General features: G+C 36.9%; 2 protein-coding genes across 4 annotated transcripts; one reads left to right on the top strand and one right to left on the bottom strand.

The window, feature by feature from the left end:
• Positions 1 to 644: 644 nt before the first annotated feature.
• On the bottom strand, positions 645 to 7,018 carry CLEC12B (C-type lectin domain family 12 member B). 2 transcript variants are annotated; one of them, XM_061205853.1, is made up of 6 exons: positions 6,928 to 7,018; positions 5,047 to 5,145; positions 3,292 to 3,510; positions 2,632 to 2,786; positions 2,313 to 2,428; positions 645 to 795 (listed from the first exon to the last, which is right to left on the bottom strand). In XM_061205853.1, exons 1-6 carry the CDS (start codon positions 7,016 to 7,018, stop codon positions 645 to 647), a joined length of 831 nt encoding a protein of 276 aa, XP_061061836.1. The 2 variants fall into 2 exon arrangements, with proteins under 2 accessions (XP_061061836.1, XP_061061837.1); XM_061205854.1 differs by having other exon boundaries at positions 645 to 708.
• Positions 7,019 to 17,314: 10,296 nt separating this feature from the next.
• CLEC1B (C-type lectin domain family 1 member B) lies at positions 17,315 to 24,101 on the top strand. 2 transcript variants are annotated; one of them, XM_061205845.1, is made up of 6 exons: positions 17,315 to 17,378; positions 17,999 to 18,097; positions 19,294 to 19,407; positions 19,570 to 19,721; positions 21,957 to 22,063; positions 23,932 to 24,101. In XM_061205845.1, the coding sequence occupies exons 1-6, from the start codon at positions 17,315 to 17,317 to the stop codon at positions 24,074 to 24,076; spliced, it is 681 nt and encodes a 226-aa protein (XP_061061828.1). In that variant the 3' UTR covers positions 24,077 to 24,101. The 2 variants fall into 2 exon arrangements, with proteins under 2 accessions (XP_061061828.1, XP_061061829.1); XM_061205846.1 differs by lacking the exon at positions 17,999 to 18,097.
• The last annotated feature ends 1,925 nt before the right edge of the window (positions 24,102 to 26,026 follow it).

Genomic DNA, 26,026 nt, shown 5'->3' with positions numbered 1-26,026 from the left:
CGAGCTCCACGTAATATCAAACGGCGAAAATCTCCCAGAGATCTCCATCTCAACGCCAAGACCCAGCTCCACTCAACGACCAGCAAGCTACAGTGCTGGACACCCTATGCCAAACAACTAGCAAGACAGGAACACAACCCCATCCATTAGCAGAGAGGCTGCCTAAAATCATAGTAAGGCCACAGACACCCCAAAACACACCACCAGACATGGACCTGCCCACCAGAAAGACAAGATCCAGCCTCATCCACCAGAACACAGGCACTAGTCCCCTCCACCAGGAAGCCTACACAACCCACTGAACCAAGTGCATATGTAACAACAAAGCAAGAAAACTCTTTGATTTGAGAGAGAGAGAGGAAAGTCAGTGAAATGAGTCTGAGATTGAATAAGAGGACCATAGAACAGCTATTCCTGTAGGTTCCCAATGAGTTCAAGACTGAATAACAAGAACATCTGATCAGAAGGCATCAGACGATAAGGTGGAGACTGTCTGTGAAGCAGATTTATTCACCTGTTGCCTGATGGTTTAAGTACACAGTCACTATTTAATCTGTTTTGGGCTCGACTAGTGTAGCTCTTTCCTTCCTCACATCAGCTTATTCACAAGTCCGTTACTTCCTGGTGAATTTGAAGGAAGCATATTAATCCAAATCTTCAATCTTCACTAATGCAGCTGTCTTCTCACAAATCCAAGAAATTTCAGCACTGCAGCGGGAAATATAAATATTCCCTCTTTGAAAATAAGCACAGCCTTTGGATCCATTGACCTGGGCATATTCGTTAGTACTAAATCTGAAAAATAATCAATTTAAAATTAACTACAAATGTCATATTTGAAACTGATCACAATTCAGTGTTCTCAGGTCCCCTGACAACCAAATATCATACGTCTGAATGCGGAGAGACTTCTACGGCCACCACCCATCAAAATCCCTAAAGCTGGCATATCTGAGTTTTTTTATTTCAAATTAATCATGATCTCAGATAGAATTATTTAAGAAGGAAACTTAACTTTGGGGTTGAGAATATTTATTCCCTCCATTAACATGGTAGAAACTACCCAATGCAGATTATATTAAAAGTACTAGAATTTCTTTACTCTGGAACTTTCTGAAGAAAAACAGAAAAATAAAATCACATTCTGTGTAAAAATGTATTACATCTTACTATGCACAAATATAATTTTGTATATGTTTATACATATGGAGGAGGTGAAAAGAGAATAAGAGATTAAGAGAGAAAAATGAATCACTTCATAGATGTGTTTCTGCTATCGGCTCCTAGTTCCTCTGCTAAAGAATGGATGATAGGACTTCCCTGGTGGCGCAGTGGTTGAGAATCTGCCTGCCAATGCAGGGGACACGGGTTCGAGCCCTGGTCTGGGAAGATCCCACATGCCGCGGAGCAACTAGGCCCGTGAGCCACAACTACTGAGCCTGCGCGTCTGGAGTTTGTGCTCCGCAACAAGAGAGGCCACGATAGTGAGAGGCCCGCGCACCGCGATGAAGAGTGGCCCCCGCTTGCCACAACTAGAGAAAGCCCTCGCACAGAAACGAAGACCCAACGCAGCCATAAATAAATAAATAAAATAATAATTAAAAAAAAAAAAGAATGGATGATAATTCTTAAGTAATGTCATCAGAAAATTATGCTCATCATGTCTAAATCTTCTGTGTTCCCCAGACTGCTTTTATTCGAATGATTCAAATGTTCTGCGTTACACTGCAATACTCTTTTCTTGCTTCAGGGCTGGGCTTACTACTAGATCTTACTCATAGTGTAGGCACTTTTATTTAATCTCTCTACAACAATTTTTTTAATCTATAAAATGGGAATATAACAATGTTTTTATCATAGGGATAATATTTTAAAATACTTTAAACTAGTAAGTATTACTTGTGTCTGTTAAATAAAGAAATAAATTTATTTATTTATTTTAAATAATTGACTTCTTTATTTTATTCTATTTTTTGGCTGCACAACATGCGGGATCTTAGTTCCCCGACCAGGGGTTGAACCCCTGCCCCCTGCACTGGAAGTGTGGAGTCCTAACCACTAGACTGCCAGGGAAGTCCCAAGAAATAAATTTAAACTAATAGATAGAGTTCAGTGTCCTGCCATGAATTTCTCTCACGTATGAAACGAGCTACTCTTCCTTTCCATCTCTATTAGTGAAGCTCTCTTTTCTTTGTAGGTTGTACTCTTTTTTTAATCTAGATTTACAATTCTTACAATTAACATTTATTTTCTTCGTATTTCATTTCTTCGTATCCTTAGCTTGTTTATTTCCCCAATAGTTAGAGACTTACAAGGATGGAGAGGGGCTAGAACCATCCTCCCATAGCCATCTTCTGCCAGATGGGTCCCATGATAATCCCAACCAGAAGAAAGGAAACTTGGGTAATGGCTGTGACTTCAGAAAATCCTGAAAGAGAAAACAGGAAAAATGTTCCGTGAGAGCCACATTCCAGTTTGTAGGAGTAAGAGAGATGGGAACATTCATCAAATTCGTGTATTAATTCTAATTCAAAATGTACTGAATTCCTACCATGTGAGTCAGAAATTCCATTTATTTCCTTTCCAGTATATGGATAATTTCTATAACCAGGGAAGGAGATTCAACCAGACCTTTTCCTCCAGGCTGTCTATCTTCACCAGCGTGGAGTTCTTATCCTTGCAGCTTTTTCTACCGTTAGGCCAGGTTTTCTCCTCATTTGTCGCAAAATAATAGCAGCTGTTTTGGTACCATTGCCAGGTCTTAGGACAAGGATTGCATTTGTGGTCTGAAAAAGAAATTACACCCAATAGCACAAACTAAACAACTTTGGAGCGACTAGGGACTGGAAAGTAAATCATGTAATTTGACAATAGAGCCTCAGAGCCAGCACCCTGAAAACATACTGCTTTAGGAGCCTCTGAAAATGAAGTCACCCCTGATAATGCATTGGGACAATGGTGATTGAAATACTCTTTTCAGGGCTCAGTCTTCTGGCTTCAGAATTACCAGCTATACTTTTAACTTCTTGTAACAACAGGATCACCTAAAAACAGTTCACAAAATGAGGGGCTGAAGTATCCAGATTGGTATCATTCCAAGGTGCTTCCCAAATTCACCTCTGTGTTTTCCAAAAAAATAAAGGATTTTGTATCTTCCCTTGTCTTCTGTAAATTTAGTGCAGCATCATTAGAAGTCATTGGTAACACACTCTCATATTCCGAGGTGGTGCACATAATCAGCCTTAGCCAGAGCAACAGATTTGATGTGACTGGTCAGCAGGTCCTGATTACCTGAAGTGTGAATGATTAGCTCTTGGCAGAGTTTGATGGCCATTTGTCTCTGCCTCTTCAATAGACTGGAGATCTGTGACTTGAGAAATTCCTTCTCCATGGGAAAGTTCCTGTAGTTGCTCAGCTGCTGGGATAAGTTATCCTGCTGTTGGTGGATGATTTTCTGAAGTTGACTCAGTTTCTCTGAATCTGAGTTAATTTCATTAGATGTCTGCAAAACTCCAAGAAAGAACAGGGGACAAACTCATATATCCTTCCATTCTTATTATAGCCATAGATAATTCTCTTAACACAGAAATATTGCTTGGATTGTTTAATATTTATTAGTAATTCCTAATAATCCAGGTATCGTGGAAGAAACACACCTGATGCCTTTCTATTCCAAATTGTGTAGAGCTTATCCTTATAATTTTACTTATATTTTTAATTATGATTGTACTTGTATTAAAATAATATATTAATAGTTATATATGTCTGAAAGTTCCTCTAAGGTAGTGCCAGTCATTTTGTCATTCATATTGGTGGATTTTTTTTTTTCTTTTTGGAGTTGATTAATGTAATTGTTGTTTTAATAGGAACAGAATCCTTTGGGGCCATGGGTATCTCAAAGTGTGGTCTGCATATTACCTGCATCAGAATCACCTAGGATATTTGTTTTTTTTTTTTTTTTTTTTTAAAAAGCAGATTTTAATGCCACACTAGACCATTTTTGGTCCTGAATTCATAAAATCTGAATTTTTAATAAGCACTTCAATTGATTCACCAGCACAATAAACTTAATAACCATTGCACTAAAAGTACTAAAGGGAAAAAGAAATGTTCACCCTTGTATGGTGAACCAATGAATATATATTGCTGCATCTTCATTCATTCATTTAAATATACACTTTGTAGAAGATCAACTGCTAATCCTCACAATGATTGGCTACTGAATATCTGTTACTGCTGCTAGAACATCATATTTCTTTCCACAAAAGCAAGCTACATCATTACCCTCTATTTATAGGTCCAAATAAGTATAACTAAATTCCAATTATCCTTGAGATAAAAAGAAATGAAAGTAGCAAAGGAGGTGTTATTATTCAGCAAATAAACTTCCTTGGTACCAGTTCCCCGAAAGTGAATGCTGTGTCAACTCACCTACTCTGTACCTCATATACTTAACAGCATCCTACAAAATGCGTGTTCTCAGGACATTTTTCCACCAACTTTCTATTTACTGAGTAAGATATTATCAGGCAACTCTTCCTCCTTGTTTGTATCTTTTTTTTTTCCTTCATAGCAGTCAAGCTGTAGCTGCTGCTTAGAAGTTTTTTCTACCCTAGAAAGGTCTTGGGTGAGCAGATTAAGCCAGTCTTGAACTAAGTTTTAGAGGTAAATGAAATGTCATGCCCTTCTTTGAATCCACTTCCCTCAACTCCCTGTTTCTCAGCATTGGAATAATAAGTGGGTGTGTGTCTAGGCAGACAAGAGCCTCCTTATTCCAATCAATAACTTGAAAAATAAAAGTTGTCTTCATAGTCCAGTCAAGTCTATCAAACAAAAACCATGTATTTAGGGCAAAATCCTCATAAGAATGAAGTATGTCCCTTGCAGGTTTATCTTGGATACATGGAGAATGAAAGGGATAGGAGGTGCAGAAAATATTAGAGGATTTGGAATGCTAGCACCTATCATATAATCTAACCTGAATTTACGTAGTTTACAGCTGTGTTTCCTAACCACCTTTCTTGGGTTTGATGCAAGCACACTTACACATAATCCCCAAGGTCACCAGCCCAATCAGCAGCATCAGACAAAGAGTTAGCAGACCCAGGGCAGCCTGACGCCATATGGGGGATGGAGCTGGATACCCTGAAAAAAGCCAGCAGAGGGATTAGCAAACAGAACTGCCTTGTGATTGTTACACTTTGAGTTGATTATTTCTCCTACTTAGCAAGCTTCCAGATATTAAAATTTCTCTCTTGCTTCTTCAGTTCCCCTATTTAGAAAATACCTAAAATGATACACAATAAGGGCCCCACCATAGTTCTCCTCCATATTTTTTCTTCACCATCCTCTGTTCCTTTAAGAGTCGCCTAATTTTTAGGTTTTTGCTTTACATCACCACACACCTTTCTTCTTCAGGATTACTGAATTCATGTATGAGATGTTGTGGTAACTTGTTCTCTGGATGCTCCTGACAATGGGAGAGACCCCAAGTTTTTGAGATTGCAAACCTCCATAAGGCAGATGTTTTGTGAATTCTGTTTTCATCTATTATGTATTCTAGTTTTCACCTAGTAGATAATGAATTAATACTGAATGAAAGAATGAATGAATAGGCAACCTAACCTGCCAACAGCAGAACAGACCAGAAAGCCAGACGATAACTCTTCAATATTTAGCATCTTACATATATATATATGTGTGTGTGTGTGTGTATATACATGGTATGTGTACATATATATATGATTTTTATACTTGCCTCACCTTCCTATTCCCTAATTCTGGATCTAGTGGCATCTAGCTCAGTGTCTCAGATAGATTAATACAATCTCCTGATTAATACAATCTCCCTGCCAATGCACCACGTCCACAACTGCCTTTTTCTCAAGGATTAGATTTTTAAAAACAAAACAAAACAAAGATGTATAACCACCTTTATCAGACACACGCAAAGTCTATTCCCATCCTCTTTTTGGATATCATCCCCCCAAACCACATACACACATATACATACGTGCTTAAAATAAAAATCAATCTAAAGAGCCGGAGAACGTTTTAGATGATTCAGGACAACAAACTGTCCTAAACTGTCAACAGATTCTTGAAGGTAAGGAATGTTGTCTGATACATTAAATTGGATTCCTGACCATAGAGACAGATATTTCTTCCAGTTTGATACAAGGGACTGAGTGGAAGAAAAGAACTGAGTCTCAACTCTACCACATAAGAGTTGCATGAACTTGGTTAAATTATTTAATGTCTTTCAGCTCAGTTTTCTCATTAATACACTGGAGAAAGTACTATTATTCCATTTCCTTCAGAGTTATGTTTTGATAAAGACATGGTATAATGTATATAAAATACTATACAGATATTAATATTGATTCAACACGACTAATTATACTGGGAATTTCAACCTACCTTTAAAAAGTTTCTAAATACTTATAAGACAGAAACCAGCTCTTATCTCTTTCTGACTCATCCTCCAATTTTTCTCTTCAGTTATTTATACCTTCAGAAAGAAAAATTCCCTCCACCTTCTCTCTTTTAGAAGGCTCCAAACTGGCTTCTAAAAGGATATGCCCCTTGGCATCTCTCACAAGGTATAAATATCAAGGACTACAGTTATAAAAAGAAATCTCTTAGCCCCCAAACTCAATCTCTGGCATATTTAGTCAAAATGATTCACTATAACACAGAGCTTCATGACACATAGCGATATCACACGATCTTAAAAGGTCCTGGAAGCCACATATTTCCTCCTCAATGAGGGAAGCACCACTGTACTAAAAAATTCCCCAACTTTGTCTCCATTTTGGAGATTCCACAGTACACCTGTCTTTAGCATCAGTATCAAAGCCAGCACCTCAAGGCATCTAACACCTGTCCATCTTCCGAGATTACATCTTGCTTTCTCTGAACTCTTACCTCTTTTCCTTAGGTTATTTCTGTCCCGATTATTTCTTGCTGCAACAGAATCCTGAAATGTGAGTGTCGCGTAGGTCACTTCTTCAGACATTGTAGAAGAAAGCTCTACTCTAAGGGTAATTAATGTTTCAATATCTTCAGACCAGGAACAGGATGTTCTTTTCAAGGCTGGGAGTTCTTATATCCACGCCCAACCGACCCGAGACACATCCCACGTTCCCTCTGTAAAGACAGAATGAAGATCAGTTTTTCTGCAGAGAAAGTAAACTATTGCCCTTAGAAATCAGAGTACTATAGATCTCAACTGTTTGCTCCTTCGGCATTGTTTCTTGCTGTGAAGCAAAGAAGGGGTACTTGCAAGCAGAGCAGAGATGATGGTTTCGTGGGGAAATTCCCATAATCCTCAGCGCAGGGGCTGCTCTGAGTGTTTTACTAAAGGCTCAGGTTGTCCTCTTCACATGTGTTGAAGGTCAGCTCATCCTGTATGGAGGCTTTAGATCTGGTTTACACTCAGCCATATCAGATATCAAGGAGATACACATACTAAAACAGCAAGAGCCCTGTAGTTATACATACTGAGACAGGAACAGCTGTATAGTTAAAAACCACCCACACCTGGTTGCAGATTTAAAAAACCAAATGTGTGTGAGAGACAGACAGATGGTGTTGACCATGTGCTCGGAGAAGAAATTAATAGCTATTAAAACTGGGCATGAGTGGGAGTTTCCTTCTTACATGGCTACGTTCATAACAGAATAATGCTCCTTTAGGTAACAAGTAATACTCAGGACAAGATTTTAAAAATGACCTCCTGCTGTTTTAGAAGAGTGAAAAAAGCAGGCAGATTTTGGAGAGAATGAGGCTGGCACATGGGAAGGTGCTTTTGTTTCTTTCTTTTTTTTTTTTTTAAGCCTTGATTTTTAAAAAATTTATTTAATTTATTTATTTATGTCTGTGTTGGGTCTTCGTTTCTGTGCGAGGGCTTTCTCTAGTTGCGGCAAGCGGGGGGCGGGGGGGTGGGCGGCACTCTTCATCGCGGTGCGCGTGCCTCTCATTATCGCGGCCTCTCTTGTTGCGGAGCACAGGCTCCAGACGCGCAGGCTCAGTAGTTGTGGCTCACGGGCCCAGTTGCTCCGCGGCATGTGGGATCCTCCCAGCCCAGGGCTCGAACCCGTGTGCCTTGCATTGGCAGGCAGACTCTCAACCACTGCGCCACCAGGGAAGCCCTGTTTCTGTTTTTAATTTGTTTGCTTGCTTGGCTTTTAGCCTGAGGGAAGCCCACAGTCACGGTTGTGGCGCAGCTGAAATTCCTATAGAAAACTTACCGTCTTCCAGGTCCCAAAACTCAGAAGATAGAGTGTGGGGTAACCACAGGCACAGATAGTGCTAGATACTCATATTGCACACTGGATATGGGGAAATCTCCAGAGTGTCTTTATGCCTGAAGTCTCTTTCAGCTACAATTTATTTACATTTCATTAAAAAATAACCTGATGAACTAACCAACCTCTATCTCCTCTTAGGCCTAAAAATGCCCTGAAAAGATGTTTCCAATAAAACTGAAGTAAACTCACTGCACAAGGATTTACCCGGTGATACTGTAGGTTTCAACAACATCACATGAGCAATAAAGAGGTGACAGTTTATATAGAAAGTGTTTTGGCTGTTTATTGGAAGAACATGAGCAAAGACAGCACACTGCACATGTCATTTAGTCACAACAAGCATCGGATTTACAGAGCTCTTAAAGGACTGCATCTACTGCTAATCCCACCATATTTTTCATAAAACATACTGATTTATTCAAGAAAGTAAATTGTTGTTAAGAACCTGTGTTAGGCAGAATAATAGCCCCCCAAAGATATCTGTGTCCTAATCCCCAGAACCTATGAATACGGTAGTTTACATGGCAAAAGGAACACTGCAAATGTGATTAAGATTACAGATTTTGAGATGAGGAAATTATTCTGCATTATCTGGGTGGGCACATTTTAATCATAGGAAAGTGGAGAACCATTCCTAGATGTGGTCAGAGAGAGATGTGACAACAAAGAAGGGTCAGAGAGATACAGTGCTGCTGGGTGAAGGTAGAGAAAGGGGGCCAGGAGGCAATGAATATAAACAAGCTAAAGGATGAAAAGTTGAGGAAATGGATTCTCCCACAGAGCATTCAGAAAGGAGCACAGCTCAGCCTTAACTTTACCCCAGTGAGATCCGGGTCAGACTTCTAACCTACAGAGCTGTGAGATGATAAATTTTTGTTGTTTAAGCTGCTATTTTTGTGTGATTTTGGTAAAGCAGCAAATATAGAACTCAAAAAATATTTGTGGGCAATACATGAGGAAGGAAACTGAGGAATCATTTCTAAAAGTTTCCTTTGGGGTAAGGAGGAGAAGATTAGGTAACTACTCAGGAAGAGAATGTGGGTTGGGTTTTTTATTTTCAGATGGCTGGGGGAGTGATCCAGAACCTCCCAAGGTTCACCTCTGTGTGAAGATTATTTTAGTCACAGGTCTCCAGAAAGAATTGCAGCTGCTTTAGGGGTGTGAACGATTATCCAGTGGGCTGCAGAAATGCAATGTAGCAATAATAATTCTTCAGTAACACTTTTGCATGATGTCTAAATACAGAAATGTACATATAGTTCTTGTTTATTTTTTTTTCAAACTGATGGAGAGCTCAGTACAAAAAAAGAAAAAGAAAAAAGTGTGTGGAAGCTCTGGGTCATAATCAACTAAACCCCACCACCAAAAATGTGAAAATGAATAATAAATCTATGTTTATGTTTCTATTCTAGGTAAATTAGGTAAAGGCACAGACCATTGATATAAGCAAAAGTTAAATCAAATAGGTGATTACAAAAATTAGAACTTGGGAATTCCCTGGCAGTTCAGTGGTTAGGACTTGGCGCTTTCACTGCCATGGGCCCGGGTTTGATCCCTGGTTGGGGAATTAAAATCCTGCAAGCCACGTGGCCAAAAAATAAATAAATACATAAATAATAAAAAAATAAATAAAAATTAGCTGACCATTAAAAAAAAATGAGAACTCAAGGGTGTTTTTCTTTGTTCTGGTCTTTCACTTAATTTTGCAAAGACTGTGTTTTCATTTTCATTTCCCTAATTCTTTCATATGCCTTAAAGTTCCCTTAAAAACTATTTAATTTCTTACTATCTTATATGAAATAATGCTTCGGTTAAACCATGATGAGGACTCTCATCTGGTTCCTAATTATTTCTATAGCAAAGAAGATTGATCATACTTCCTACACACTTTCTACTATTATGATCCTAAAATGCTATATTATCTGTTATTAGTTGACTTTAGAAATTACTGTCTACACTGTCCCCCTTAAAAATATCCAGCTCCTCTGTAACACATTATATCAGATTATACTATCAAATAACACAACGCGTTGCAAACATCTACAAATTCCAGGGCATTTCTCATTTCTTTACCATTTTTTCAAATGTCTTAAATCTCCTTGTTCACTTCTATTCCTGTCATGATTATCAGTAATTTCAGTATTCTTGCAGGTGAAAATTCCAATACCCTGTGCTCTCAGGTCCTGGATTTACCTCCAGTCACCTTTGACCACACCACAAATCGACCACTCATTATGGTGATCATTCATTAAAGCTATGCTTTCCATTATTGTAGTTACTAGCCACGTGTGACTATTTAAGCTTCAATGAATTAAAATTAAAAATTCATTTCCTCAGTCATACTGGTCATACTTCAAGTGCTCAATAGCCACAGGTGGGGCTCTTGGCTGTGGACCTGGACAGCACAATGTATAACATTTCCATTATCACAGAAAATTCTATTGGACAGTGCTGCACTAGATCCAGACAATTTCATTACCAATGTGAGCACCCCCTCTATTACTTCAGTTTTAGATTTCTACTCTCTAACTTCAAGTCTTTTCTTTCCAGATCATTCCCTAGAGTGAGTCTATGGCCTACGGTACTCTGATGCCCCCTGGGGTATCAAATTCAGTGACCATGCCACCTTTTCATTGTCCTAAATCCTTCATGTCTCATTTCCTGTTTTACCTGGCTTAGACCGTTTATCAGGGTCAATTATAATGATCACTTCCTTACGTACAGCTACAAGTTCAATGCTTGTCCCTTCCTTCATTGTAGCTATCTGGAAAATGCATCCCGGTGAATCCAACTCTGCCTACTCTGTACTTGTGTACGAGCAGCTAAATGTGACCGCATTCTCTGGTCTTATTTTACATTTTTGAATGATAACTTGCCAGCAGTCTTACTAATCAGTCTATTCTGTGAATCTGCTAGAAGATTACTCCCAATTTCTCTTTCTTTTTCAATTCTCAAATTTCTGTTCTCCTTTCTCAAACTCTATTAAAAACCTGGCCTCTTATCTTGAGAAAATCAAAATATCAGAAGAGCATTTCCTCTGCCCCATGAGCAAATATACAAAAAATATTTTACATCTGTATATGTAAAGCAATATCATTTTCAACCGTTTTCTGTGGTTAAATTCTACACACTCTCATCTATGGTCAATCTCAACCTACAAATTGAAATCCATTCCATCTGCTTAGTCAAATATTTTTAACTTGTAAATCTCTCTCTCTCTCTGGAATCATCATTTTTTTAAATCTCTAGTGGTTTACTCACCTTAACTTGTAAACATGATATAATATCTCCATTAAAAATAAGCCAAAAAATGTTTGCTTACACCCCTGCCACACACACACACACACACACACACACACACACTATCACCTCATTTCTCTAATTCTCTTAACAACAAAAGGGTTCAAAAGCTGTCTATGCCTGCTGGATCTTCCTGTTTTCCCGAACCCACTTTAATCAGGCTTTTCCCCTCACTATTTCTAGTAAGATGCTAGTAAGTCACTGTTAACCTCTACATCAACACATCTAATGGCTATTTCTCAGGATTCATTTTACTCAACCTATAAACAGCATTTGACATAACTGATTATTCCCTTTAATTTAAAATTCTTCTCCAAAATACTTTGCTCTCCAGGACACCATTATCTTGTTTTTCTTTTACTTCATTACCTAATCTTCCATCAGATTTGCTGATTCCTCCTTAGCTGACTTCAAAATACCGTTGAGCCCCAGAGTTCAGTCCTTGACCCTCTATCTTCTGTGTATTCTTATCGCCGGATGAGTTCTTCCAGATTCAGGGCTTCAAGTAACAGCCATACATAGATGACCTCCAAATGTATATCTTCATGCCAGAGTTTGATCGCCAGGTTCAGGTATCTGAATGGAGACTTGGCATATTCACTTAATATGTGATAGAATTTTCAGACTTAACACATTAAAAAAATGAACAACCCTTTTCCAATCATTTCACTCTACATTTCTCCATTTCAGTAAATGAGAACTTCACACATACAGTTCCTCAGCCAAAAACTTAAAATCACCTTTGACTTCCCTTGCTGCCCTCACATGAACTAAATCCATCAGAAAATAATGTTCATTGCAGAAAATAAGGGAACACAGGCTTTAAATAGAGACGTATTGTTCACCTGGGATACATTAAAAGAAATAATGAGTTTACACAATGGGAAGTTGTATTCTCACTTTGTTCTTCAATGATCATTCCATTCCCACCTATTATGCTTATGTCAGAGAACACTTTCAAAGAGGGACCTATATTGGATAGTACCCAGAGAATGAGCAGAATAGGAATGAATTCAAAATTATTTACAAAAAGGAATGGAGAAAATTGAAAATTAAACCTGGAGGTACCAAAAGACCTAAAGAAAAGATAAAAGCAGAAACAACAACAAATGACCACAGGGAGGAGCCAGAGGATGAATATAGGAAAGAATTTAGTTTTGAAATGTATCAACAGACTCATCCAATCAGGGTAATAAAACATCCTGTTTAAAATACAGGACTATGAAGACAGACTGATTGATTCAAATCCTGGATCAACATTTACTTGTCCAGTGACTTTTGGCAAGTCACTTAACCTCTGTGCTTTATTTTTCTTTCTAGTAAAATTGGCATAAGTATAACACCTACCACAAAGGCAATTAATACAAGCATATAAAAGGAATAATAAATGGTATCGTTGTTATTATATCAGAATTAAGCATAAATTATTTTGGATGCTCTTAAAAGTGGAAGATTTTGCACAGCAAAGGAAGCCATTGACAAAATGAAAAGACAGCCTACTGAATGGGAGAAAATATTTGCAAAATATTGATGATGGTAAGGGTTAATGTCCAAACTATATAAAGAGCTCACACAACTCAATATCGAAAAAACAAACAATCTGATTAAAAAATTGGCAGAAGACCTGAATAAACATTTTTCCAAAGAAGATACACAGATGGCCAACAGGCACATGAAAAGATGCTCAACATCACTAGGCATCAGAGAAAGGCAAATCAAAACCACAATGAGATATCACCTCACATCTGTCAGAATGGCTATCATCGAAGAGACCACAAGTAACAAATGTTGGCAAGGATGTGCAGAAAAGGGAATCCTCCTACACTGTTGGTGGGAATGTAAATTGGTGTGGTCACTACGGAAAACAGTACAAATGTTTCTCAAAAAACTAAAAGTAGAACTACCATATGATCCAACAATTCCACTCTTGGGTATATATCTGAAGAAAACAAAAACACTAATTTGAAAAGATACAGAACCCCAATGTTCATAGCAGCACTACTTACAATACCCAAGATATAGAAGCAATCTAAGTGTCCATCAACAGACAGATGGATAAAGAAGATGTGGTACATATATTCAGTAGAATATTACTCAGCCATAAAAAAAAAGAATGAAATTCTGCCATTTGCAACAATGTGGATGGACCTGGAGAGTATTATGTTTAGTGAAATAAATCAGACAAAGACAAATATCATATGATATCACTTGTATGTGGAATCTAAAAGTTAAAATGAATGTGTATAACAAAACAGAAACACACTCACAGATATAGAGAAGAAATTAGTGGTCACCAGTGGGTGGGGGAGGGGCAAGATAGGGATATTGGATTAAGAGATACAAACTGCTATGTATAAAATTAGTAAGCAACAAGGATATGTTGTACAGCACAGAGAAATATAGCCATTATTTTGTAATAACTTTCAATGGAGTGTAATCTATAAAAACATTGAATCACTATTTTGTACACTTGAAAAATACTATAATATTGTAAATCAACTATACTTCAATTTTAAAAAACGGAAGAAAACTGTGCAATTCTCCACCCCCTTCTAGTAAAGGTTAAACAAACCAGTTCAAATGAGCACACCCAGGGCTGCTCCAAGCCCCGCCAATAAAGCTCTATTATATGACTTTCTTCATAGCATTTATGATGATCTGAAATCGTCTTGCTCTTTTCTTTCTTTTCTTCTTTGCTATCTGTGTTCACCGCTCTCCACTAGAACGTAAGCTCAATAAGAGCACAACTCTTGTGTGTTTCGTTCACCACTTGATCCCCAGAAAATAGGATAGTGCTTGGGACATACACAGTGATCAATAGATATATGTTCAAATAATTGATTGGTTAATTGTCCCTGAAATGTAAGTTTTACAGTGATTTTAATAGGACACCTTGTATCCCAATATACTGTGACGTGAATACTCAGTTCAAATATGCTTGATCAGTTCACGTTCCTTGATCACAGATCACACCATACTCATTCCAACTCCCCTAACTTTGTTTCAGATGCGTGCCCTCCCTGATAAATATTCCCCTTTCCTCTCTCTTATTATGCAATCTTCGCCTTTCTGTCCAATCTTAAGTCTTACCTATTCCATTTGAATATTATTTGACTTTCTTACTTACAGGGATTTTGTATGCACACGCATGATAAACATCTCGGTGTTGTGAATGTGGTCTGACACAATTTTCCCCTTCATTTTATCTACTATTTTGTAACCAAAAGCTCTGCCACAGTTGTTGTCTGATAGTTATACATTTAGCTTATTCACTTTAAATAAAGCTCATTCCACTTTTCAGTCCACAGGTTTAAGCTTTCTGAAAATGAAAGTATTAATTAGGCATTTTTTTCATGACAGGAAATTCTAGCCTTTCCCAAAGATAAACAGTATTTGATATGTGTGTAGAAGACTAGAAAGTCAGAAGTGAACCAACAATTTGAATTCAGAGGACTGAGAGAGGGAACAGGATATCACTGATAAGTGCACCTAAGGGTTAGCTTAAAGGTGATGTACAGTAAAAGGTCTATAAAAAGATGTTACTAACTGCAAAATGTTCATGTCCTTTATATTTTTTTCAGTTTAGAGACATTATTATAACACTCATACTAGTCAACATCATTTTCTTTTTGTCTTTCTTTTTTACACATCCTCTAGTCATCATTATATATTGATCAGTCTTATCCACCGTGCTATGCATTTCACTAATTTCCTTTGTTTTTGTATCTATACCTTGTCATTGTGATCCTAGTGTCTTTTACTGGTTCTTCAGCTATAAACATAGAAAATGGAGTGTGGGTAATACCTAAATTTGAAAGACATCATAGTACAGTGGAAGGAACTTGGAAACTAGGTAGATGGTGATGCTTCTTGCAAAAAGCATGATCATAGAAAATTCCCAAGATTCCCTAAATTGCTTTCTGCATGTGTAATATTCCAATAAATGTCCATTTTACATATACTCATTCATTCACTCATTCATTCATTCACCAAATTTCTACTGGGTGGTAACTGTCTGTCAGTCACTGTTTTAGAGCCATGGAATACATTCCTGTGAGTATACATGACAAAAATGTTATATATATATATATATATATATATATATACACACACACACACACACACATATGCAATGGAAAAGAGTGAAACAAAAATGTGGCCTGGGGTGGGGTGGGGTGGAAAGTTGTTCTAAATACTAAGAGGCCAAGGTTAAGTACCTAAAGTCTAAGACTCCGTGCTCCATAAGGACTAGTGCCATGACTTTCTCCATGAATACTCGCTATTAATTTCAGTGTCTGACACATAATTAAATTAATGAGATATTTGCTTTAAAATAAAAGAGATAACTTATGTAACACTCAGCCTCTACAATATTAAACAAAGGTTTTTATTCCAAATTCAAACTCATCAGGATATTTGGAATAAAGACTTCTTCAGCTATACTTTCCTAAGCCAAGAAAAGAGGGAGCGATAAAATATGCAAGTAGAAATAAAATGTCAATGATAGGCCTTATAGGGTGATTGAGAGATAGCTGGAAAAGCCTCTGGATTTCGGAAAAGAGAAAAGAAAATTTTGTTGTACCTATTGTTTTTTCCTGCAGTTCTCTGCTTAATTTTTGCTGAGTAACTCAGCTTGTATTTATGGAGTACATGGAAAGAGGAAGCAGAATTAAGATTAATGTTATCAGGGCCTCTTTTGACCCTGACAGTCTCTGTACTTACCCAGCATATTTCTAACACCACAAAGTCACGCTTGATGGATACAAATAAAGGCAAATATATTTTTATGGAGCATAGATCCAGCCATAAGACACTCAGCTTATGGTTAAAGTTATCAGAGATCCAAAAGCCATTCCTGGAAATTTACTTTAAAGTGAAAACATTACTGAAAGGCAATATATCAGGACATTAACTTTGTATTATTTCACTTTATTAGATTGTTTTCCTTTGATGCCTAAACCTAAGCCATATAAATCCTGCCTCATGTGGAGTTCTCAAATTTTTTAAAACTTTGATTTGCAGGGGCTAAAGAGTATAATATAATTTGAATATCTTTGACTCATTACTTAAAATGTCAGCTTGTTCAGTTTTTCATTTTAATGCAATCACATAAATGGATGGATGAATTACTCTAAAAAAAAAAAACTTTGATTTGCAAAACATGCAAGAATTTGGATGAATTCTAGGTCATAATTAGACCTTCTAACACAAGACCATGAAACATCTAATATAGCTCATCTTGGATCAAATTATATTAGACTCTTATACCACAATGAGATAGACTCTATATCTGTTGATGTTTTATCCATGAGTTTTCATCAGAAATAAGTGCATTTAAACAACATGATTTAGACTCTGCCAAGGTTAAGATGAAGCATGAACTTCTGTTCCTTGAAAGGATATACACGATGGAATATTCAGAATGGAAGTTAAGGAAACAGGAAACAAATGCCATATCTACTCGTTTACCACAAGTTATTATTTTTGTGTTTTGGTGTTCAAGGTCCATGTATATCTGAGCGGCTATTAAAGGGCTTCCTGGAAAGAAACAAAAAACAAAAAATCATGTGCCCCAACTCATACGTCTCCACCTTACCAGAGAGAGGAGGGTCACAGACGGGTAGACGTTGAAATCATAAGGGTGGGCACTACATGTTGCAAAGTCATTGAATGCTGAGTTCACTTTCATTCCAAGGGAAGCCATGCAGGATGAAGATGGATACGTCACCTTAAATATTAAAACTCAAAAACCAGCTCTCACTTCAGGTAAGAATGCCCAGAGGCAGCAATTTGGAAATTAACTGTTGAAATGGATCCACCCTAGTTTCCTTTTTTCTACTAGTGATAGCATACATAGTTTTGTTTTATTTTCCTGAATGACCTTCTTTCCTTACATCATTTGAGTGGTATCTACATGGGCTACCTATGTTATTTAGAATATAAACAACAAATGATACAAGCAGTGCACGTTACATTAAGGCTTATAGATTTAAATGCTGGAGGGAATAGAAATCTAAGGTATAAGAGGAGGAAATGTTTGAAAACACCACTTTCTAAGATGTCAGCAAGTGGGTGTGATTCCACAGTTGTGGCTTATAAACACCATTATTTAGAGGAGTGAGTACAAAATAAAACAAAGACAAACACAAACACACAAGACCTTAGCTGCTAGTTACATTTTGACTCAGAGAGAAGTCCAGTGGGAGTGGGGATGGAGTGGGTTGTGTTTACTGTTGGTGATTACCAAGGGAGCAAAGGCAAGATGGGCCAGAGAAGCTGTTTATATCACTTGGACAATCCTGAGAGGGCAAGGGATGGGGGTGAATCTGTCCCCCAAAACTATGCCATACTGCCTGCCCCCTAACATCTTGATTGTATGCCCACAGTTGACCCTGCTTCCTCCTCTTTGTGGCGTGTGATGGCTTTGATTCTGCTGATCTTGTGCATGGGGATGGTTGTTGGGCTGGTGGCTCTGGGGATTATGTGTAAGTATTGACTTATTGCCAATGATTTGATCTGAGGAAGGCAATACGTAAGTGTCCTGGTGTATGCCATGAAGCTTAATTGTCACTATTTATTTGTCGCTACTGCAATTATCTTATACATAGCTGCCAGGATATTCTCAATAAAGGAAAACTCTGAACTTTACCTTTTGATTAAAATTACCTTTTAGGTTTTTAAAATTAATTAAAAATTATTGTTTAAGAATTTTAAGCTGGTCTTTAAGATCTTCCTCAGTATAGATCCACACTATCTTTTGAAACTTTTTATTTTTTCCTCCCTATTCTGTGCATCTTAAGATCCAGCCAACGTGGAGTTTTCTGTTTCACAAATAAATCCTATGTCCCCCTGCCTGAGATTTTGCTGATTCTATCCCCTCTTCCTAAAATGTCCTCCTTCCCATTTTTTAAAATGAATGTATTTACTTCCACTGAGACAATTCATATCCCACCTAATTTATAAATATTTTTTCTTCCTATACATCTAAAAGCCCTCCAACGTCACATTATCATCTGTATAATTGTTGCTTGTTCAGATACTTGTTTATTTTTTCATAAGATATTTTAGAACGTTTCATTCACTACTTTGATTTACCTGAATATCACAGTACTTCGAGCACAACAAGAAATCAATACTTTTTTTGTGTGTTTTTTTGTTTTTTGCCACGCCGCAGGGCATGTAGGATCTTAGTTCCCCAACCAGGGATCGAACCCGTGGCCCCTGCAGTGGGAGCACGAGTCTTAACCAGTGGACCACCAGGGAAGTCCTCAATATGTATTTTTTAAGTGAATGGATATTCTGGCATTACATAGAAAACATAATAGCAGAGGTCATTCACCTCTGTGAAATGTGCTTAGAAATCTGTGTTCAAGGAAAGGTCAAAACAACTGCTTTGGGCATGCGATTTGATTATGGCATGTTCTTACTTGTGGTCATCTCCTTCAAATAGTTCACCTATTCTTTTGGAGAACTCTCAGTTGTCATTCTGCCTGGCACTTAATGTTTTCTTTATAACCCCTTTACCCTGATCCCTTTTCAGCACTCTTTTACTCATAATGTATCTAGTAAACACTTCATAGATTGACAACTCTACTGAACATAAAGTTCATTGAGAGGACTTTTTCTTTGCATCACTCCTTATTATCCTAATTACAAATTATTATCTAATTTTTACATCTAGCTGTCACGCAGCAAAACTACCTACAAGCTGAGAATGAACATCTCTCAGGAACTCTGAAACAGTTAGCGAGGAAGTTCTGCCAAGATTTACTACAACAATCAGGACAAAAGGAAAGTAAGTATGATTTGGTAGTCTCTTCATCTCCCCTAACTCTGGAGTATTTTTGTGATGCTATCTGTCAGGAATCTTGAGATCTTCAGGAAACATTGAATATGAGGAAAAAGTAAGCCCATCCTTTCAGAATGAAAGGCATCCTATGCTTGGATTCTCCTTAAGGCCATAAATGCAGCCCATGTGACATACACTGGAGATATTATGGAGACAGTTGCTATGGATTCTTCAGGCACAACTTGACATGGAAAGACAGTAAGAAGTACTGTGCTGATGTAAATGCTACTCTTCTGAAGATCACCAGGGAGGACATGCTGGTAAGAATATTTCTATGTCAAGTATTTTGGAGTCATAAGGAGAGAAATCTCAAATGAAACACTTGACTTTTTTTTTTTACATTTTTATGTCTTGCAGTTTGTGCTAATCTCAGAACCTTATCAAGCTCAGTAAAAATTACATTTGAGAGTAGAAAGTGCTGAAATAGAACTAATGAAACTTTGAGTTCTGGTCTTATGTTTGCAACAAGAGTTAAGATAATTTCTTGGCTTCCTTAACTCTGTTTATTAATTCAAAACAGGATCTGAAAGTATAAAGAAACTCAATATGATTGTAAAATATAAATATAAGTGTTATCCCAACATTGCATGCATTCTCAGTTTTTGCTAAATTATTGACACTTTGAACGAACCATGATGCAAACTCTATCTTTTCATAGGCCCTACCAGGCGTAGTTTGGGGCACAATCTTATTTGCATAACACACAGGATTTCAGTTGAAAATTTTTTATTAAACATGTCTCCTCTTCTATATTTCGCTTTTTGACAGCTTCTAACAAAAGGTCTCTTTTCAAGCAATGTACATTCACATCCACTACTGCACTCTCCCTATATTATTGAATGTAGCTTTTTTTTTTCATAAATCCTGGGAGCAAGCCAGCAACCAAGCCTTGGAGTCTCCCTTCTACCCAATAACAGTTTGTCAAAACATATATTTTTTAAAAGGCAGAAATTATTTATTGTACTTATCCTACAATTTCTAATATAGTAATTATTCACATTTTTGCATATTAAAATAGATGCAAATATAAATTGGAATAGATGATCAGGATTTGGGCTCTACGCAGACAGAAATTCAATAGAATTCAAATATTCAGGCAAGCCGTTTTCTACAGAACTGCTATAGGTAATCAGCAAAATTGACTTGTGCCTTACTGAGAGCTGAAGTAACCAGTAGTGGACCAGACATGAGGAAATCAACCCAGTGATGTTCATGCTTATTTGGGTGTCCTGTTATTCTAACTTGCTGTACCATATACTATTTTTGTGGCTCAGACTCATAGAGAAGATATTCAGATAAATTAACTTCTTTCAAATCAGGCAAAATAAGAGAGTACCTGCTTTGAAATCTCAATTCTATTACAAAGAGATTAATTGGAGACTAAACAAGTCTTGAATCTTATTACTCTAGGCTGATATCAGGTTGGAGATGAACAACTAAAAGAGGAAGTAATGTAATTTTTGAGAAATAAAAAATAGTTAAATTTCAGGTAGACTGTATCTGTCAGGTCTTATAGTGAAGTATACAATATGGATGTACTTTAAAGAAAAAAAAACATAAATTAACAGAAAGGTGACAGGTAGCTCAAGCTTTAAGAAATAAGTGACTCTCACAAAATATCTCTTATGGAATGCCATTTTGTGTCTCACATGTCTGCCAAGATGCTCAAGTCATTTTTTATTTGCCAAGAATGTGTCCTCACCTGTTTTTTCCGGGAGGTATGTGAGTACGTGAACATTTGACCTCTTTTTAATTCTGTTACCCATAGATCGATTGATTGACTGATTTATTCATCCATTAATTCAACAAATATGTGCTGGAACTATTCCAGGACCTGAACCTATGCGTTAATAAAACCTACAAAAATTCCTAAATTCATGGAACTTTATTCCAGTTGGAGGAATAGGCAAAGAACAAAATAAACAAGTATAGTATGTAGTATAGTAAGTAGTGATAATTTCAAAGTAGAAAAAAGTAGATGCACGTCATTTGTAAATCCCTTTGAGAAAGACATTGTATAACTCTCTTTTACACAGTCAACTAAAATAAATGAATATTCCTGTATGCAAGATTTTGTAGGCAAGCTAAGCAATGAAACCAAAGCAAGTAGAGCTTAATTCTAGGGAATATAAAGTTTCATCAACAATGTATTTCTTTTCATTTTCTTTCTCTAGTTGTTTACCACTTATTTCATTTAAGAGCCATATTTGATACTTTATTTGGGATTCTAACCTTCAATTGATGGAAGATAAACACATAGGAATATTAGAATATTATCTATCTTGCTTACAGTTTCCCCTGTATCCTGCAAGTATTTTTATGCAAAAACAAGTGAACTTGGTACAATTCTAAATATCAAATATAATTAATTAGTATTAATATAGACATATAATCTACTTTTTATGTCCAGCGTCTTATCATGAAGCTTTGCCTTTATGCTGTTACAAGAACTGTAGAAACACTCTGACCATTATATTTACTTGTGCTTGCAATAGCAATACATCAGTAGCAGGACTGGATTAATTCGTTGGGTTGGATTGTCCCGCCAGAAATCCAGTGACGTCTGGATGTGGGAAGACGGCTCAGTTCCTTCCAAACATTTGTAAGTTATTGGATGCTCAGAATACAAGGCATAACTAGGAATTTTGAGTCCTGAGGTCTTCTACCCTCTTGAGTACAGGTTACTTAAAAGTTGGGAGGTGGCTCTGTGTTTTACTGTGTGTTACATAAGCATTGGCTGAGTCACTTACACCATAATCCTAACAAGAGAGCACTTGTAATAAGATTCTACTTTCCTACTCTCCCATTCCTCTGCTTTTTATCTAAGTCACAATCCACCTCTATTCCTGATACTTTTTTCCCATTAATTTCTACCCTTAACTTCACCATTGGAACATTTTATGTATGTGGTTTTGTTTTGTTTTGTTTTTTTAGCTTGATCTGATTCTCTTCACATATTTTCAGAACAAAATTGTCATCCTCATTATTTTATGGTTGAAAGTTATTACTTTGAGGCTTCTTTTGACTTTTCAGTATCACTTTACCTCGTCTTTTACCTTAGGGGCATCCAAGAATCAGGCACATTATCAGTCACAAGGTGATTCTAATGTTCATGTCAAAAGGGAGCCCCAGACCTCAGCTAGAAAGAACCAGACCAGAATCGGCCCCATTTTGAGTTCGTGCCATTTGTCTGTAGCCTTCTACAGACAATCCAGACAAAGGGACCAATTACATTGGGTTACTTAATATGGTTTTCCAATCTCTAATCACCTTTTGTTAATCTTGTGCAATGTCTCTCCAGTTAAAATTTAAACTTATAACCAAAAACCTATACAATCTGATCATTACTTAAAGTTTTAATTAATTTATTCAACAGATATTTATTAAGCATTTACTATGGGAAGGAGCCAAGAATATTATGAGTACAAGCAAGCTTCTTCATAGACCTGGGTTTTATTCTTATCATTTGTTGCCTCATTCACAATAGTGCAGGCACGCTGGTGATCCCTCTGTTCTTTCAATGAATCAAACATGTTTTGAGGTCTTAGGGCTTTTTGCACTTGCTCTTCCCTTCTAGAAAGCTCTGCCTCCAGAACTCCATGAAGGACTCCCCCTTGTCACTCAAGTCTGTTTAATCATCACTTCCTCAATGAGACCAGCTTTAATTACCCAAACTAAACTAGCCTCCCTCCACCACATGCACTTGAGTCTATCATATCACACTGTCTGTTTCATCATGACTCTTACCACTCTCTGAAATTTTCTATTTATCTGTTGGCTTCTTACCAACCTTCTCTCATTATAATGTAAGTTCCCCAGTAGAAAGGACCTTGTCTTTGTTTACCACTCTGTCATCAGCACATAAAACAACTTTGGCTCGTAGTAGATATCCCATAGATATTGGCAAATGAATGAATAAATATACATTCTTTGTCCTCTTGTCATAGCACTGTAGCAGGAAATATAACAAGCAATTACAATACAGTCTTGTATCCAGCTGCCCTATAACATAACTCCTCATTTCAAAAATTTTTAATCAACTTATTTTTCCTTGAGCTCATTTCCAACCTGTGCAGCTACTTGCCCTACAGGGCTCCTCTCTGTTTATCTAAATCCTACCCTTCCTTCAAGGCAGAACTAAAGTATGATCTTCCATGAAAAGATGAAAAGGTAAAGCCTTTCTCATTATTTCAGATACCCATCCATCTTTTCCTCTGGACTCCTGTTGTACCTACTGTTCACTTCTGCTTAATCTTATGCCATATTAATTTGCTACTGAGCTCTTCAAATGTACATACTTTATACTCCCAAGCAGATTGGAAGTTTCTCAACGATCTGAATGTTGCTTTTTAGTTTTTTGCCTCATACTTCTTATCTCCACTTTATGCAACAAAATACTATACACAGAGTTTGATTGTTGATTGTTTATTTAGCTTTCAAAGGAACTCATTCTACCTTTTCCATTCACAGGTTCAAACTTTCTGGAACTGCAACAGAAAATATGAATTGTGCTTATTTTCATAATGGGAAAATTCACCCTACCTTCTGTGAGAACAAACATTATTTAATGTGTGAAAGGAAGGCAGGCATGGCAAAGGTGGACCAACTACTTTAATGCAAAGACATGCACGGCATGTCACAGACAAGTGCTTGATAGTACAATAAGAGATCTGGATGAAGGAATCACTAGCCATAGAATTGCTTATTTTTCCCTTTATTCCCCTTAGAGTCATCTTTACATTATCTTTCCTACCAACACCACTTAGTTCCTTCTTTATATAACACTTTATACTGAGGAATAACTTAGTGCCTTCTTTATACATGCAGAAACCAGTCTATGAGCTGATTGTTTGTTTCCCAATGGTTCCGCTTCCATTAATTTTCATTCTTCTTGTCTTCCATTCCTAGTTATCTCAACATGCTATGATTCACTGCATCTTCAGACATAAACATATACATTTTACATTGAAACAAGAAAGGTTAGCGCTTAAATGACTTAAGCTGTGCAAAATATCGAAGTCTGAGACTATGCAAAATATCTAAGTTTGAAAGACAGCGTAAGGTAGTGGAAAGTATACTAAACTTGGAGTCAGTAGAATAATTTAGATGGCATGATCACTCAAGTACAACCATGGCTCAATCATATTGCCTCTTAACTTCCATTTTCTAATATTTAAAATAGGATAACACCTGTCTTATATACCTCACAGTTCCACAACCTAAAATAAAACTTCGAAGTATTAATTATCAGAAACTCCATGAAAGCAAACCCCATGACTTTCTTATTTTCTATTCTATGCCAGCAAGCACAGCTCCTGGCTCACAGGAAACAGAAAAATATTTGCTTCTCTTTGTGTGAGATAGTTCATTAGAAAGCACAGCAATCAGTAAAACACTATACAGATAAAATTTCTATTCCAAGTCCCCTTATGGTCAGCCTCAAGAGCAGTAATTTGCTGTCCAAGAGAAGGAAAATAAAGTTTGCAAGAAAACTGACGGGGTTGGAAAATGAGTAAATGCTTTTTAACAAGTTGCACAGGCTAGTTGAACAGCAAGCAAAAATGCTTTATATAGTTCTTTTCCTGACAGCTCTATGTTTGGCTTTTGCTGAGTAACTCATGCAGTATTTATAGATATGTGGAGAGGCACCCTTTAACAGGATAATAGGCAAAAATTTCATTTCTTTTCACAGCTGCCCTGAAGGTACTCTTTCTCCTTAAATTCATGGCAATGAAATTTATGAACATGATTCTCAAACATCTCAACTGAGGTGCTTGTTAAAACATGCAAATGTTCAAACACAAATACTTATGGTACCCAGTGGGAAGGCTGAGGAGACAGAGTCCTATGTTTTTAATAAGCACCCTGACTTGATTCTGATACAAGTATCCTTTAGTACATTTCGAGAAATGTTACTTTGGAACTTACTCTCTATCTGGCTTTTGGTAAATTGGTTAGTCTCTTTAAAACTCAGTTTCTTCATCTATGAAATGAGTTTAATATTATTACCTTACTCATAAAGTAATTGTGAGGATTATTTAATATAATTATGTAAGGCATTGAGCAGAGTACCAAGCATATAATTAATACTCGATGAATACGTATAACTTTTATAGCTTTGTGCACTGACACCCAAAGACACTTGAATCTATTTTGTTTTAGACTATCAATAAAGAAGCAGATTTGGCAGGGGAGGGGCGGCAAGAGGGGGCACTGAGGAAAAACAATAGAAATACTGTAGATTCTGCTTCCACTTCAAATGTGTTGAGATCTTGGCTTTTGGGGCATAATGCCATTATTTTCCTATTTTTACTTGTTAATTTAGAGAAACCAAATTGGAACTAATAATTCAGAAAACTGTCCAAAAATCAGCCATAGCTCTGAAATTTAATGTTTTATCTCCCCCAAATGGAAAAGCATACATTTTATATCACTATTCATGACTGAATTTTAAAGAATAATATTGTAGTGGATGGCAAAAGTGCAATTAAAAAATGTAAACCAATCAAACTGTACCTACAAAGATTCTTTTTTTCTGATACGCATATCAAAAGCATCTTATACA

The sequence above is a fragment of the Eubalaena glacialis genome, chromosome 11 (genome assembly GCF_028564815.1).
Source record: "Eubalaena glacialis isolate mEubGla1 chromosome 11, mEubGla1.1.hap2.+ XY, whole genome shotgun sequence".
NCBI lineage: Eukaryota > Metazoa > Chordata > Mammalia > Artiodactyla > Balaenidae > Eubalaena > Eubalaena glacialis.
This window is presented reverse-complemented; position numbering and strand designations above follow the sequence as displayed.